Source organism: Melozone crissalis, unplaced genomic scaffold (genome assembly GCF_028551555.1).
Source record: "Melozone crissalis strain CALT ecotype California unplaced genomic scaffold, PUWL_Pcris_2 ptg000008l_1, whole genome shotgun sequence".
NCBI classification, from domain to species: Eukaryota; Metazoa; Chordata; class Aves; order Passeriformes; family Passerellidae; genus Melozone; species Melozone crissalis.
In genome coordinates this window covers 6,208,908-6,225,838 of record NW_026535786.1, presented here as the reverse complement: position 1 = coordinate 6,225,838, position 16,931 = coordinate 6,208,908, and the positions used below count along the sequence as shown (strand labels likewise).

At 43.0% G+C, this 16,931-nt stretch overlaps 1 protein-coding gene across 2 annotated transcripts in view; it reads right to left on the bottom strand.

Moving 5' to 3' along the window:
- Positions 1–16,931, bottom strand: part of ME3 (malic enzyme 3) — a 117,001-nt gene that overhangs the window by 32,735 nt on the left and 67,335 nt on the right. For both annotated transcript variants that reach the window (XM_054270076.1, XM_054270077.1), the window contains exon 4: positions 2,336–2,411. In XM_054270076.1, the coding sequence (XP_054126051.1) occupies positions 2,336–2,411 (76 nt within the window). The remainder of the gene's footprint in view (positions 1–2,335; positions 2,412–16,931) is intronic.

Below are 16,931 nucleotides of genomic sequence, written 5' to 3'. Positions count from 1 at the left end.
AGCTGCTGTTTGGGAACAGATGAATTTCTCTTTGAAAAGCTCAGCTCCCTCTTCACTGGCACTGCAGAAGTACTCACAATATGAGACTAGGTAGCTGATATTAACTAAGATGACTCTGGGACTCAGGCTGCACCCAGTTAACCAGTGCAGGTTTGCAGTGCCTTAGTAGCAGGCAGGTGGCCCAGCAGAGTGATCCAGAGTGCTACACTGATCTTCAAGCTGCCAAGTCAATGCAGAGAGGCAAGTGCTGCTGTTGGCATTCCCAGTTTTCTGCACTGATTGCACAAGGTCAGCCTTTACAGGGTGAACTGATACTCTACATTGAGTGAACCAGCAGAAAACACTCCACGGGAATGATTTTGAGCAGCCCTGTACAGCAGCAATCCTGGTGGGGATTCAAGATCCTGAGCGCACTTCTAGGGCAGGCATCCCACAGAAAGAGGGAGGAATGAAGGGAGGCAAGGAAGGATGGAAGGCCAGTGCAGTAGCTTGCATGGCAGCACACTTGTCTTGGAATAAAATACATGCTTCTTCACAATCCTCACTTTGAGTGGCTGGAATTCATAGCTGCCAGGATGACACCCCTCCTGTATGATTCTTTGCATTCTTTTTGCTTTAGCTGGGCCATTGTGGAGAAAAGAGTACAAGATTAGGGAACCAGAGAGAAAATTGTCATGGGAAGGCACTCCTGAGGATGGCCAGCATTTCATCCAATATTTCATCATGTCAGGATTCATTAGCCATCCTGGAAGAGACACAAACCTCCCACATTCCCACATAAGTATGACCAGAAATGGTTTCTTCTCACTTGTTCTGCTTCTGGTACTATGATTCTTTCAAGGCAGCCCAGCTTTGACAGGAGGGTTGAAAGTGTGGCTCATTAGAGCTTGGCTGAAGCTTTGCTAAGCTAAGCAGAGCAGCAGCACCCTTCCACACCTTCCAGGCAGAGGATTCAGGGTTTGGCCCAGATTTCCCATTTCTACAGTAAGCACTATTGCCATGAAGCCTTAATAAGCCAAATCCGATGAGCAAAATGTGGGCAGCATCTCCAGGTATTTCTGCACTGTCTTTAGTGGGTGGTGTTCAATAGTGGGGGGTGTTCAGCCTTTTAAAAACAACCAACAAAACTGGGTCCCTCCAGGGACTTAGGCACAGTCCAGGTGCCTCTCTGCTTATCTCAAAATCTTGAGTGTTCCAGTAGCCTACCAGTTCAGACATGAAGTCTGTGCACAAAGACACAGGGAACCTGTGCTGCTAAAATGAGCTGCCTTTGTAGTCTGGCAAACCTGGAAAGTAGATAGTCTGAATCTCTGTCATGGACCATTGCCTCTCCTATGGTCTGTTTTGGGTGCCAGAGGGGCTGTTTCAATAACAGCCTCTAATCTTTCTGTGCCAGTTTCCCCATCTGCAAAAACATTTCTATTAGCCATAATGAATTCTGCTCACAGTTCTGAGTCGGAAACAAATGGAAATACTGAGTTTGTTGGACAGAACAAGGACAAAACACCTAGCCTGCCTCTCTTCTCCATGGTTCCAAACACAAGTTTGTATGACTGTGATCACTTTTTCTGAAAATATGCTAAATTTCCATTTTTTTCCCCCTTAGAAATGGAAAATGCTTGCAAGATTTTCTCAGCTGCCAAACCTTTGTTCTGGGAAGAAGCAGATGATTGACAGGAAACCAAAACCCAGTCAACAGCCATGGAAATTCCCAGAAAGATGTACTTTCAGACTGATAGAATAAAGTGAGGTGACTGGCAAAACCTGTCTTAAGTGTTGACTTCATTTCATGCCAGGGACTTGCCCAGCCCCGAGCTCTAGTGAAAAACACTTCACAAGAACACTTTTTGGGTGGGGTGTCAGTAATATTTTCAGCTGCTGGATATCAAACATGATTTGCAGAGTTGCCAGTGTTCTTGATGCTGCATGACTCACTGGACTTGGGAAGGAGTCCTACAAGCATGTTAATTACAGAGATATTGTAAAGAGCTTTGTACAAGTTAGCCACACAATTCTTCAATACACATATCTTTCTTTTTCACTAGGGCCCTATTCTGTACACTTTTATTAATATGCACATTTTTTTTCACTGACCATGATCCTGCTACCTCTGAAAAAGTCGTTCTTGACTGCATACATACATGATAGAGTCTCTGATGTCCCAGCTTGACTGGAAATTGAAACTGAAGTTCAGCCTGAAAATTGTCTGAGGAAGAAAAGCATTCTTTGCTTGTCCTTTTAAACAGCCGGTTCTGTAAATGATGCCAAGCAGTTCCACTAAATTTTGCACCAAACTGCCTGTAATTTCCCAGTCCACAGAAGACATGCTACATACCTTAACATTTTCTTCAGGCCAAGAGTTTAGCATTGTTGCAATATGGCCTCTGTCATGGATGGTGATAAACAATCCCCTAAGAGAGAAAAAGAAAAGGAAAGAAAGAGAAGAAAAATAAGCCTTGTAATAAAACTAGTAACTCCAAGATAAAAGAAAACAGGTGAGCTTGAAAATGGAGGGATGTAAGCTGCTGAGTACAAAACCAGGCAACTCACTGACACAAAAATGAGACCTCCAGAGACTGCTAATAGCAAGGAAAATTCTCATTTTCAAACCAAAAGGCTCAACATCCTTAATGGCAACTTCATTGAGCAGCCACCAGTGTTGAACATTTTACACCTGTGAAACATCTTTGCTTCAAGGAGCAAACTCTGCCTTAGTGCAGAAGAGTCTTCTAGTTAAAATAATTTTGATAAATGCAGTGGAGGCTGATGGTCTTACCATAAGACTTGTTACTCATTCTTTCCTGAGGAGCTTATAGCTCCTGGCCATCCAGACAGTGAATGCATGAACCTTCTCACCCAGCTACCAGGGTCAATGATGGGGATGGCTACTGCAGAGCTAGATGTTTTGGGTCACCTCTCTAGTCCACAGAACTCCAATCCAACTGGATCAATATCTGCCATGACATTTGCTTTGATCAAGCCAAACCTGCCCTTGTGACAGTGTTTCCTTTTTCCCCATTAATATCTGATCCCAGATTTTGACATGCACCAAGTGAAAATCATGAAAAATTATGAGAAGTGAAACAGAAAATCAAGTGTTTGGGTGTAACTTCAGAGTGAATTGTTTATATAGAAAATAACATAGCTGATTGCAGTAAGGTTAATCACTTCTCAATGCAAAGGTTTTCAGAGTTTAAACAAAAGTGCCTTCTTTTTAAATAAAATTAGGATCTGGAAGAGATTGTTTTTGAAACATGTTTTAGATTTGTGGCTTCTTTTTTGTTTGCTTCTCTGCTGTTGTTATCAAAAAGAGTATCTATAGCAGGGATTCTTTCAACACCCAGGACAATATTATTTACATTGACTGATCTCTGCTCTGATACTGTGGGATTTTGCTGAAGTTCCTTTTAGGCTGTAGTAACCCCAAAAGAAGCAACCTGTCCTCTATACCTATGTCAGGGAAAATTGCTTACATTGCTCACACTGCCATCTAATCAGTGCAAACCAAAGGTTCTAACTCGAGGACTCCCCTTGGCAGAAGGATGCAGCCATTTTCCTTGCCTTGTTATCTGCTCACAAAAGCAGGAGTTGTGCCAGCAATTAGTAACAGTTGGAAAAATGGATTTTTGTTGCTTACATCTCTCAACTATTGCTCCACCCCAGAAAGTTCAGATCCGGTCATGGTTTGGGCTGCTAATGTGAAACACTAGGGAGAAGAAGCTTGAAAACAACTTCCATTGTAAGGCCATATGAGTGATGGATAATCAAACATAATTGGGCTACTCACTCTGGCAAGGGCTTATCTCACATGACTCTTCTAGGGGACAGATATCTTCCCACAGTCAACTGTGGGATTCCTAATGAAAATGCCCTTTACTTCGAAAAGAAGAAAAATAAAAGTGCTGACTTCAACACTGATCAAGTCACAATCACACAGACGGATCAGAAAGGCAAAAAAGGAAAATAACATTTCATTTATTCAGTGTAATTCTTTAACACTGTGCCAATAACCAATGAACTAATCACATACACATGGCTTGCCTCAAAGGCAGTATTCACAGATGTCAATCTTCATAAAAAGGGAGTACTGTACTGCTGCCATCCATGTTTAGAAAGCAGTTATTAACTGGGAATTAAAAGTGCAAATTAGTAACATCCCTGCGTACATTTCAGGTTGTGATATGCTGCTAGGAAGAATGCTATTGTTTGAAGGTAACATTTTCCATACATAATGAAGACATCTATTAAGTGTCTAGCTGTGTGCCTCATACATTCACATCTCTTCAGTACTGAAGGGAATCCACCAGCTACTTAACCTTTGAAAAACATCTTGAGCTCACAGCAGAAGCTGAACCCAACTGTCTACCCACTGCAGGTCATGCAGCTCAATGGAACTGAGAGTTGTTTCATATGAAAGTGGAGAGGGCAGCTACCCAATGCCCCTTGATTCTGACTCTTGAATTGGGAGGGAAGTGGTCTGGTCTTCAATCCCTGCTCCGGATTTGCCAGCAGAGAGAGTTCAGCTTGGGTCTTCCAAAATCTGATGACTACTTTCACTATGCTCCTTGGGAGTAGGACTCTCACAGCTGCCATCGGACTGCCTTGGCTTAGATAGCCTGGTTGGTGACTGAGAACTAAGCACGGAGAGACAGCCATCCAGAATTTGTGTTTCCTTCCTTAATATTATGTAATCAATGCTAATTGCTCCTTACTTTACTTCAGGCAAAATCAAATGGTTTATTTTAGACTAACGCCCTAATGGTACTACCAGCTTTGCAAGGGAAACCATCAGGAGGAGCAGAAATGAGGATCCATGGGGAAAAGTGGGGAAAGTGACCTCTCTCAGTGACACATCAGGAAGTGGGCATGTATCTAAGCAAGCCTCGTATTTTACTAATGCTGAATCTGAGAGCCAAGGGCCCAGGTTCAATAAAACACCTACATTTCCAATGCCTTTAGGCACCAGCTGAAGCAAGACCCTGAATCTGGTTGAGGCTCTGTGGCCTCCCATTAGGTGTTCAAGCATTCAGAAGGGGATCCTGGTAATAGTGAGTTGGAAATGCCTTTGCAGATGGAATATGCAATGACCAATTCTGACAGGCAGTTGAGCAAATTAATGCTATTTTTGAGACGCAAAGGGAAACAGACACATCAGACTTCAGAGTCAGGGGTCACAGGTATGTGCTCATTTTGTATGACCCCCAGGAGAGTTGTGCTCTCCCTCCTGACAGCACCTTACCCACAGAGATGAGCTGGCCAATTAGTTAAATAAACATGCTCCAAACTGGCAGAGGGTTTATCTGTCCAAAAATCCCTTCTGCAAGACAGGCAGAAGGAACAGACAAGCTCCACAAAACCAAACTCGGCAAAAGCTTTGCTGATGAGTAAACAAGGAGGAGTAGCAGCCAGGTTTGTCCCAAGGACACAGAAACACTTTACTATGAGGGTGGTGAGGCACTTGAACAGGTTGCCCAGAGAAACTGTGGATGCACCTTCCCTGGAGATATTCAAGGCCGGGTTGGATAGCCTCAAGCAAGTTGGTCTAGTGGAATGTGTCCCTGTCCATGGCAAGGGGGTGCTCTACATGATCTCTCATCATTTCCAACCCAAACCATTCTATGGTTCCATGATTATAGGAGAGGTAACAGGAGCAAAAGCTTATTTGTGCCTTTGAGAACAGCAAGGTAGAGCTCTGAATACTAAGAGGAACAGAATAGCCTATGTGGACCAGTAAGTAAGAAACATCCAAGGGGCAACAAAATGAATTAACTTAATTTTTCTGTGGAAAAGATGCAGCCTAAGCCTTCTGAAGGAGAAATGAAATCTCAGCAACCTTTATCATCTTTATTCTGCCTTTATCATCATGTCTGCTCCAACTCACTTGGGATTACAGTTCATAAATTGCTTCAGAGAAACAAGAAATGAAGCAGTTTTCCTTTAATCTCCTTGGCACTCAATAACAAGCATTAAATTAAAATGTAAAGCTAAAAAAGTAAGTAATTTTGATCAAGTCACATAACACAGGCATTCTGTGGGGCAGAGATACAATGTTTTTCCAGACCAGAAAACTCACCTGTGCCCAGGAACCTGCTATTCTACATGGGCTTAGTCATGCATGGGGACAAAATTACAAGAACTAGAGTTTAGTAAAAATTAACTACCTCAGCAATTTCAATCCAGAATGCAGATGGTGTACCATTACTTCTGGTTAAATAGTAACCTTCAGAGAGCTGTTAGCTCCGTGGGGGTAATTAAAAGCAGGGAGTGCTTCAGCCTGCATTCATTAGGGTTTCAGAGCTGCAGTCTCATATTCAGTCCATTAACATCACAGGTTTCAGTACAGCTGCCTTTGGTTATGGTGGAAGTCAGACTAGATTTTATTGTGCCACTGAGCACGTCTGTAAGAGTCCAGGAAACTTCAAGGAGGGTTACAGCTTCTTAATTTGTCACCGAGGCAGTATTTCTGTCTGGATGTCAGCAAGTCCAGTCAAACTTCCTGAACTGGACTGCAGGATCTAAAAAACTGCAGGTCACTGCAGAATCCATCAAAAGCCTTGAGTACATTCACCCACAAGGCCTTTTTTCATCCCTAAGCCAGGGCCATTATCTTTTCTTTTCTGGTTTTATCCTGCCTGAGTTCATGACAGTACTCTGGGACTTATAAAGATACACAGTGTACCATGTGAGCCATAAGAAGAATCCTGCTCTAAGTCCCAGTACTGGTTGGATCTTGGCCATTCTGAAGGCATTCTGGAAGTCCCACAATGACAACAATCCCTTAACTACAAGGCACATTATAGAAAAATTCAGAGACAAAGAAATCATGGCACATTTGATACCTAGAAGAAGTGGTACTAGATACTAGTGATGGCTTTTTGGAATAACATTTATATTTTTTACAAGGACTTGTAGTGATAGGACAAGAGATAATACCTCTTTCAAACAGGAACAGAGCAGGTTTAGATTAGCTATTAGAAAGAAATTGTTTACTGTGAGGATAGAGGGGCACCACAACATGTTGCCCAGAGAGTTTGGGGACTTGCCATCCCTAGAAGTGTTCAAGGCCAGGCTGGATGGAGCTTTGAGCAATCTGACCTCGTGGAAGGTGTCCCTGCCCATGGCAGGGAGGTTGAAGCTAGGTAATCAATAAGGTCCCTTTTAACCCAAACCATTCCATGGTTCTGTGATTCTTTTAGACATTTGGGAAGGAATTAGTTTTAACAGGTCTCAGATATTAGAAAAAAGAAATATCCATTAATCCTTTCATTCAGTAAGAAGTTACTTCATTAAAAAGGCTAAGCAGTGTTCCCCCTTCTGACAGTCCTGGTTAGCAACGGGAGCTATTTCCTATTAGAAACAGCAGTGGAGCCAGCAGTGCTATCTCTGAAGCGCTATTGTTTGTTTACAGAGAATGTTCACTCCCCAAAGCACAGAGGGGAGTGAAAAACATTATGCAATCCATCCTCACAGCTCTAAATCTCTCCTCACTTCCCTCCTACCCAGAAGTCTCTCTCCCTTTCCTAATGGCTTTTCCTTGGCAATTACCAATGCTCCTGTGGCTATGCTGGCAACCCTCCTGGTGTAGTCTTGCCCCACTGCTGCCTCTGATGTGAAATCAAACAGAAATCCACTGCAATCAAATGCAATCAAAGCCTTTGCTTCATCAAGCTCCATGTAAAATCTCTTTGGCCGTTGCTGTGCTCTTCTTTCAGTCTTGTCCTGTGCTGTGGGTTTGGGCAGCATTCCTATGACTTCACTTATCTGTTTACATCTATAAAATTAATGGCCTCTTTACACTTACCATATATGAGTAACATATATGTTACTCAGCAATTATACCCACCAGTATTCACTGGTAAAAAGCCACAGAAGAGCAGAACAAATGATGGCACTGATCACTGATATGTATACTAGCATGAAGCAAAAGGACATCACTCTTTGATTCACCTGAACTTCTCTTACAGGCTGAGACTAAAGATGCTTGCATATTTATGATCTGTGGAGGAAAAGAGAAACCACCAGAAGGATGTCAAAAGCTCCTAAGTTGACAGGACTTGAAAAACCAAACCCCTCCCACTCAACTATTGCAGCTTCATCCTTCTTCTCCTTGCTCACTCCTCCAAAGGACCTCTCTCTGAAGAATAAGATACTCAGTAATTGCACAGTGTTATCCAATATTTACTGACACAGCAATGGTCAGGCTTGCTCAGGGTTTGCAAATTCCACATGCTTTCTGCACAGAGATCAGGCCATCAGCCTTGTTTATTCAGAAAAGAGGTGTCTTCTTTAATGGGCTACCAGGCTTTGCCTTATGTAACTCCTTGTTCCTGAGAAGAGGAACTGATGAAGGGAACTGGATTAAAATGGTAGCTAATGGTAGCTAATTCTCTAGATACTTCTCAGCCAGCCAAGAAGGGTCCTTCCAAGGAGTCTGGCTCCCTGTGTGTATGCTGCCATTGCAGTTCAGTGATCTGCAAGACTAAAGGCAGCAAAACTCAAGCTTTGTTTGATTTTCTTTGCACTTACGACCTTCTAGTCTGGTTGCTATGAGGGGAACTTGCTCCACAAGTGAGGAGATGATAAAAACTACCGTGTAAATTAAAGTTACAAAAATGCATATATTCCCAATACTTATATCAGACAAGCAGGCATCATGAGCAAGTGCTTCTTTCTGGATAGGAATGGCTCATTCTTGGAATACTAATAAAGGTTAAGCATCTCCACTTACAACCTGAGGGTGATGAAATTCTACTCACATAAAAGTCCTTGAGTGTTTTAACTTAATTTGGCCTGGTTTTCCCTTAGAAGACATAGGAAGTGCATGGGAAATAATTACTTAAAAAAGCTACAAACAAAAGAGATGAGTCAGATCTTTGCCAGCATCCCAGCCTGCACCAGGCTGCAGTTGGACATTCATGAGAAAGTTGTGAGACAGCAGCCAGAAACCTACAGTGAGCTATAAGGTTGGACAGAAAACAGCTCTGACAGGCATGGCACAAGCTGGCCTTCTGCAGTGATCATAGCCATTCCTTACACAAAGGCACAATGCTTTCAAAACCTGGAGCAAGACTGTCTCAGAGCAACACTGAAATGCACATGTCAAAATTATTTTCACGCTGAGGAAATGAAAAACCAAGTTGGCTTGTTGGGGTGGAGGGCTGCTGACAGCCGCTGCACGCCGCTCTGTGCTCTCTGCAGTCTGGCTGAATGATGCCCCAAGCCCAGCTGACTGGTGGGTGTTTTGGCTGCCCAAGGCTGCAAAAGGAACACATGCAAGGGAGGGATCAGCTGATGGACTTGGCTTTTGTTGCATACTAACCACAGAAAGCTCCCACTGCTGTGCCAGAGGAACAGGCTGCAGGAGCCACTCTGGATTTAAGGCCAGTCTGTGTTAGAGATGAAATAAAATGTGGTTACAGGAAGGGTCTACATTTGGCTTATTTTCACTTTCAAAACTCATACAAAATTGACAGGTTGAGCAATATGAGCCTTTAGGGACATTTCCACCAACTGCACCCCCACTGTTGACTTTTTTTATATTCTGGTCTCTGCCAGAACAGGACAAAAGGCTTCAGAACAACAAAATAAACTTTGAAATTGCTTGGCTGTTTTAGGGAGCTTAAGATTACAAATGCCTGTGGGCTACAGACTTTGGAGAGAAACTTTGTGCTAGCATGCACTGATTTGTCTAAATACAGTACAATTAATCATCAGATCGGACAAAATCTCTGTGATGATTCATCAGCTATTTTTTTTTTCAGATTTTTTTATAAAGGTCAGGAAATTTTCATTGTTTTAGGTAATTTTCTTTGTAAATTGTAGGCTGCTGACCAGTACCCTGTGGTAATAATGGAAAAATAATAGAAACCAAGCACAATCAACTATTAGTGAAATCTATACAGACTTACAAGGCAATAAATCTATAATTTAAATACAGTAAGAGATTTCATTGCAAATGATCTGCAACATGAATAATTTCATTACTACTATAAATGTCCTTGCTGTTATCACCATATATTTTAGGTAGGAAACCCAAAATTCAGTGTGGAAGCCAGAAGATGCAGGCTTCAAGGTGCAACAATGAAAGATTCACTATCCACACTGGGAAATCTCCATGATCCCAAGGGATTGAGAGCTGCTAAGCTGCTGAAAACTGTCAAAGATTGGGCACAGGGAGATTAAAGTGAGCACATATGAGTGCAAGCTGTAGCTCTCCCCATGCTCTGGTACAGTCCACTCCCTGCCACAGCAGGAAGGTCCAGACCACAGCCTAGAGCAAAGCTTTTGGATCCATCTCCTATCTGCCAAATTATTAACACCTACCACTATTTTTAGCAGGGCCTTTTTTCCCAGGAAACAGGCAATTATCCTGTGTCCTCTCATACCTGTTAGCCCATTTCAACAAATTTATCAGAAAGGAAAAGGTCCCCATGATGTTTGTTCCCATACCCTTTTATGAAAATTACTGTTGAGATAAAGAGAAAAGATAAAGGGGTTCATGCCCTCACCACTCTGGGGAGGGGAACATAGACCTTACAATCCTGACATCCTGACAGCTGCCCAAAAACACAGTTTGCAGCTGCACACAACATGTGCTGCTTCCCACCTAGTACCTACTTTAGTACCTACTCAGCCCTTGCTAACAAAGCCTTAGAGCTCTCCTGGGCTGCAGGAATAAACAGAAGGCAGAGAAAAGGAGGAAAAGGGTGACTGTAGAGGGAACCAAATGAAAAACCAGAATCGTTATGGGGCAGGATGAAAAAGGTACAGATAGGAAATCAGAGGGGACAGCAAACAGAGCACTGAAAGCTGTGCTCACTGCTCCCTAAGGCAGAGGTGAGGGAAGGGGAGGAGCACAAGCTGCTGTGGGGGGCTATGGTGAAGCACAGGTGGATGTGAAAAAAGGATGAAGGGGATGTGGAAAGGAACAGAAGGTTTCACAGATATGAAATGTTAGGGGACAGTGGACAGAAACCAGGAGGAATCCCGGATTTATCAGTTCTGCTAGTCAGGCATCAGCCTAAAGAATGAATATCCGTTCCTAGGGGGAAGTTGATGGAGAAAGACCAGCTCAGTACTTGTTGTTATTGGTCATTATGCAGCAATGTGAAAAGGCAAGAGGGTTGGAAGCAGGTCCCTAGTGGATCTCTGCTGTCCACATTCTAGGATTAAGGCAAGAGGCAAGCAGACCCATGTTGCTCTTGGCTTGTCATGATCTGCTTTTTCCTACTGTATTCTCAAGACTGGATTCTCTGGTTGAACCAGAGAACAGCCAAGTCACAGCATAATTTGGGGATTAAATCCTCCTTGTGTTTTAAAACTTGACAACCCCAAATTTCCCAGTGTCTTTTCCAGCAGTGGTGTTACAATACTGTTTAGGAGGGCCTCCGAGGAGGTCTGTGTGTGTGAGGGTCAGGCTGCTGGAGCCAAGGACTGGGTAAGAGCCAAGCAGGTCTGCAGTATGGGGTCTCACTCTGGCTAATCCCAGATCCCCCTTCTTGCTAATGTGCGGGAGGGAGAAGGAAAGACCAGACTGCCTTCTGTCACCCACAAATAAATTTACAGATGCAGTTTGGTAAAGGGTAGGCGTATGTTTTCACCATCCAGGGATTCCACCAACCAGCAAGAGTGGGCATTTCCCAAATTCAGTAACCTTTGCTGCATTTAAGGTCATCATGCTCAAGGGACTTGATATTCTTTGTTCAAAAACAATTTCAAGTGTAGGAAAATTTGACTTGGCCCTGATTTTCCTCTGCCTTTTTGGAGGTTGTGTCCTACACCTGACTGTGTGCTGGATCCTGGAAGTATCTCAGTATAACTGGAAGATTATAGGATTACAAAGAGAAACAGGCTGAGATGGTCAATCAGTGCTGTTGCTCAGTTGATTTTGACCAAGGAGCCCTTATCTGTTTCACTGCTAAGCACACAATGTATTCTGTTTTACTTGATAGTGCAGAGGTTAAGGTGGGACCAAAAACCACTGGGAAGTTAAATTAAGTCCTACCCTGATTATATTTCCTTCCTGTGCTGTGCAAATTCTTCCAGGACCCACACCTTCCCTTTTAAAATACACTGCAGGGAGTCCCAAGAATGATTACAGAATTAGAACAAAGTTTGACAAAGAAAAGAAGGATTATTTTGATAATATTAGAGAAATTAGCTTCCAGATAAATAAAATATAATTTGGTATGCTTTTAGTGAATCCATCTAATAAAAAAAATCTAACTTTTGCCATAAATTGCAGCAAATACAGAAAGTAACGGCAGCTTTTATATTAATTCTTCCATTATCAGGTCATAGAATCTTAGGCTCTTGGAACTGTTTGGTCTGAAGGGGACCTTAGAGTTAATCTAACCATGGCAAACCATCTAATCATGGCAAACCTCTTGCCATGGGCAGGGACACCTTTTCCTACACCAGGGTGCTCAGAGCCCCATCCAGTCTGGCCTTGAACACTTCCAGAGACAGGGCATCCACAGCTTCTCTTGGGAACCTATGCCAGTGCCTCATCACCCTCACATTCAAAAACTTCATGTATCTGACCTAAACCTACCTTCTTTCAGTTTAAAACCACTGCTCCTTATCCTATTACTACATGCCCTCGTGCAAGCCCCTCTCCAGCTTTCCTGGAACTGCAGGTGCTGTAAGGTGTCCTTCCCTTCTCCAGGCTGAACAAGCCCGGCTCTCTCAGCCTGTCTTCACAAGAGAGCCTCTCCAGCCATCTGAGTATCTTTGTGGCCTTCTCTGAACTCTCTAAAACAGGTCCATGTCCTTCTTGTGTTGGGGGCCCCAGGGCTGGGCACAGCATCCCAGGTGGGTCTCACCAGAGCAGATAGAGGGGAGAATCACCTCTCTTGCCCTGCTGGCCACTCTGCTTTTGATGCAGCCCAGGACACGGTTGGCCTTCTGAGCACAATCTATGCCTGTTCCACAGCCCAATGCATACTGCTGTGCAAGGTTTTCATGACAGTCAGCACCATTTCCCCTCAAATTTACATCCTGGTATTCATTATTCTAAATAATTCTTCTCCCTCCTCCCTGTCTTTGGCATTTTTTGTTTGAGGTGGGGTTGTTTCTTGTGGCAGCAGCACAGATTTATGCCAGATCAAAGGAGAACACATTCTCTTGTATTTCCTTCACCAGGTCAACCTCTTTCTTTTGGACAACTCCACCTCTTCCTTCGAGCTTCTCCTGGTAATTTTGGGAATTTCAACAGACTTAGACCTAAATCACCTCTGACAGGAGCAGAAAGCCTGACCTTCATAAATTAACATGAGATTTGCTGTTAACTTCTGTAGGCCTGACATTTTCTTCATGCCCATAAAAGTTTATCATGGTTGTTAGAGCCAGTGCATACACATTTTTCTTAGGAAATGTGAGGAAAAGAGAGAGAGAGAAGACTAGAGACATGGAACAAGGAGCATTGACTGGTTTTCTAATGAAAAGATGGAGCTAAGTCCTTTTTCACTCCCTTTTTCACTCATTGCAATGTAGGAACTGTGTTACAGCCTCACAACACTGAGAATGTCCATCCCATTCCCCAGCCTGCATGGAACTTCAGAGCAGGACCAATACAGCAGCTCTTCTCTCTGTATGCCCACAAACCAATCTGTGCTTGTCTCCACATTTTGAAAAACACTTCAGTGAAGTGGGAACAGAGAAGGGACAAGGATGGGGTACAGCACATTGAAAAGGCTTGCCTGAAGAAAGTTGGGGGAGAGAGAGCAGTGGGAACCTTTGAATTTCTTTGCCAGCTCTCAAGTTCCAAACAGGCTGAGCCATTTTCAGCAGCTTTGGGCTCCCTCTGCATGAACTACTTTCTCCTCACCTATTCCAACCATGGTCTTCATCCCCTCATTTAATAATTTTGTCCCTTACCAATGACTGACTCCCACCCATGTGTCCTGAGAGCCTCTTCAGGGCTTTCTGGCTACACATGGTCTCTGTGAGGGTTTCCACAGGCACTCCCTCCCCTTCAGTCAGTCACAAGACCAGTCTTTGGCTGGCTGTGGCAATGTTATCCAAACACACTCTTAAACACATTCCCCTTCTCATGCACTGACTTCAGCTGCCTCTGCAAGAAGGCTGAACCAGGCTGGGGGGCAACAAGAGAAGTTATGATGACTGGTTTTACAAGAAGTAGAGATTGTCTAAAGGGGTTATAAAACAAACTTTCAGGACAATAATCCAAACCCCAGTCTTCCCACTTACTTCTGGTCTCCAATGTTTTATAGAAGAGGGAATGGAGACAATTCTGTGGTTAGGGACATGTCTGTGGGATTACCACTTATGTTCTAATTCCATTTGACTTGGTCTTAAAGTGTCCAAAAATGACAGGTAACTTTCTCTCTTTCCCTCCTTTCCCGTCTGCTGTTCAGACAGCACAACACCACAAAAAATAGTCACTGATCAGAGCCAGACCTGCTGACAAGACAATTCTGTAGATTGACTGATGTTTCATTTACTCATTTTTCATCAGACACACAGATCATTATTCTGTCAGACCCAATTTTCACACCATCTGCATCCTGTTAGCTTTCTCCAGGTTCAGCTTAATCCCAACATGTTTTGCATTGTTCCGCAAGCAGTTCTCAAGGATATTTACGTTTATAGGAAAAAGAAGTGAACTTAGGCAAGTATTTTCTGTCCCCATAGCCATTCTCCAATGGTGATACAATCACCTTTTCCAGTCCTACTCTCAGGGGATGTCAAAAGCTTTTGAGGAGCAGTTGACAACTTTTTACTTTCAAATACCACTGTGTTTATGAATTAACTAGTGTCTTGAGAGACTGTGGTCTCATGCCACTGTAATAAACTACCCCTCACCATCACAGAAGAAATAAACCCCTAATTCCATGCCCTAAACTTCCTCTTTACTATCTTTTTGTGAAGATACTAAAGCGATACTTTCAAAGGTACTGTCACAATTAAAAAGAGATCCTCAGGCTTAAAACATACCTTTTAAATAGCATTGCACATGTTCAGTCCTGTGCTCCATAAGGACCCCCACAGTACTCATTAAGTGCATGTTACATTAAAAAAAGAGCAAAAAAAATCGAAATACTACTATGCACATTTTTTTGTAGAGGCTTTGTATGCTTACTCTAAAGCAAAAACGACTCTCAAGCACAGTCTGAAAGCTTATAGGGGTGGTAGAAGCATTTCATAAGGAAATGGTGACTCTGTCTGTTAGCAGGATCAAAGAACCAAGATTCCTCCTTCGTTCCTTCCTTCATTTAGTGTCTCAAAGTTGCAAGCCCTGCTCTATTTCATTCTTTCCTTCTAGCAAACTTCTGATGTGTATGAGGGGTTCCTGAGCTTTGAAAAGCAAACACTTCAAGGCACATCTTCCTTGGATACCCTAGGATAGCCTGTCATTTGCTTGAGGCCAGTTTTGTTATCACTGCTGCTGAATGTAAGCAAACCTGCTCTCCCCACTCCTTGAGCAGCTTGCTTCGGCTTCAGCACAGCAGCACAGCTCCTGTCCAGGTGGAAGTGAACTGGCTGTTTGGATTACTGCCAGCCTGGCCCAAAAAGGACTTGGATCTGCCCAGATTTATCCTTGAAACATCATTACACAGCAGCATGGACATCTGTAGAGGCACCGGAGTGATGGGAGGGAGGAGTGAAGGATGCCAGGGCTGGATTGCAGGAGACAGTCTGCAAAGCTGCACATGTGCAGACATAGGAGCTGAAGCTGTACAACTCTGCAAGAAATCTCCCTTAAGTCTGAATCATCCTTGTTCATCCTACACTGCAACAGATATATTCCTTATATGGAACATGTCTTGCCACCTTGGGACTCTTTATTTTCAGTCACATCCTTTGGCCTTGACAATGTGCAAACATCTGGGTCCCCTCACCACCTTTACAGAACTTGCGAGTCAAAGAGGGCAATGGATTATTGCAACAAAACTGCAACCACAAGACACAAAATGAGGAGGAGCATAACCTGAGAGGACCCAAAAAGTGAGCATGTTTGCCTATCTAGTCCTGTTACTGTCCACAGCTGCAGACAGAACCTGTGCTTAGGAAGACTTCTCTCTGGACATGTTACTCTTCTTTTGTGCTTATTTAACATGGTTTGATCATACAAAAGAGATTGTGACAGGCTTCTTAATCATTACTGCAGTGCTATTGCTTAGTACTTTAACCTGTACTTACAAATTACATAAAAATTTATATTTCTTATTTAAAAAAATCAAAATACCAAATGAAACTGTACTTTAGCCTGAAGGCTGTAATGCTTATTACATGGCTTTAAATAAACAAATATTGTTAAATCACCAGGGAGCTGGCTGGAAAACAAGATAGGAAAAATGTATTCAAGATAGACACCTTCCAGCAAAAACTTCATAGTTCTTAGGCAACAGTGCCTGAATGTCATTTTTATAAATGTTATGGCTCCACCTCTATTTCAGTCATTTTAAACCTCTGAGGCTTAATCACAGTGGAAGAAGTCTGAGGTCAATGGAAAAAAAATCCTGCCTGAAGGATTTAAAGCAACTAGTAAAGAGAAAGGCAGTAGGAGTTGGGGAAGGCAGAGAACCTGCTGAGGCATCAGGAGCTATGCCTTCAGGCCCATCAGAAGAAGTGGGGAAAGTGTAGGCATCATAGATAAGCATGACAACAGCTGAATGCCTAGAAGTATTTTTGTTCCTAGCAGCTCTTTTCTACTGTTAAATATAGAAAACCTGTTCATTTACACTGCTGGCTGGATAGCTTTTTGAAAGAAAGGAACACCAGGTGTCTTATTCCATTTGGAGCAGATGAATCTGCTAGCAGGGAGTATATGCTGGAGCCCTGACCTGGAAGGAAACTCTGTCCACTGGCCCCATAAAAGTGCAGGTTAGAGAGATTTACCCTTTAAGGGTTTGTATATAAAGACTAAGAAAGGGAAGAGAGGCATTGAGTCCTGCAATTACAACAAT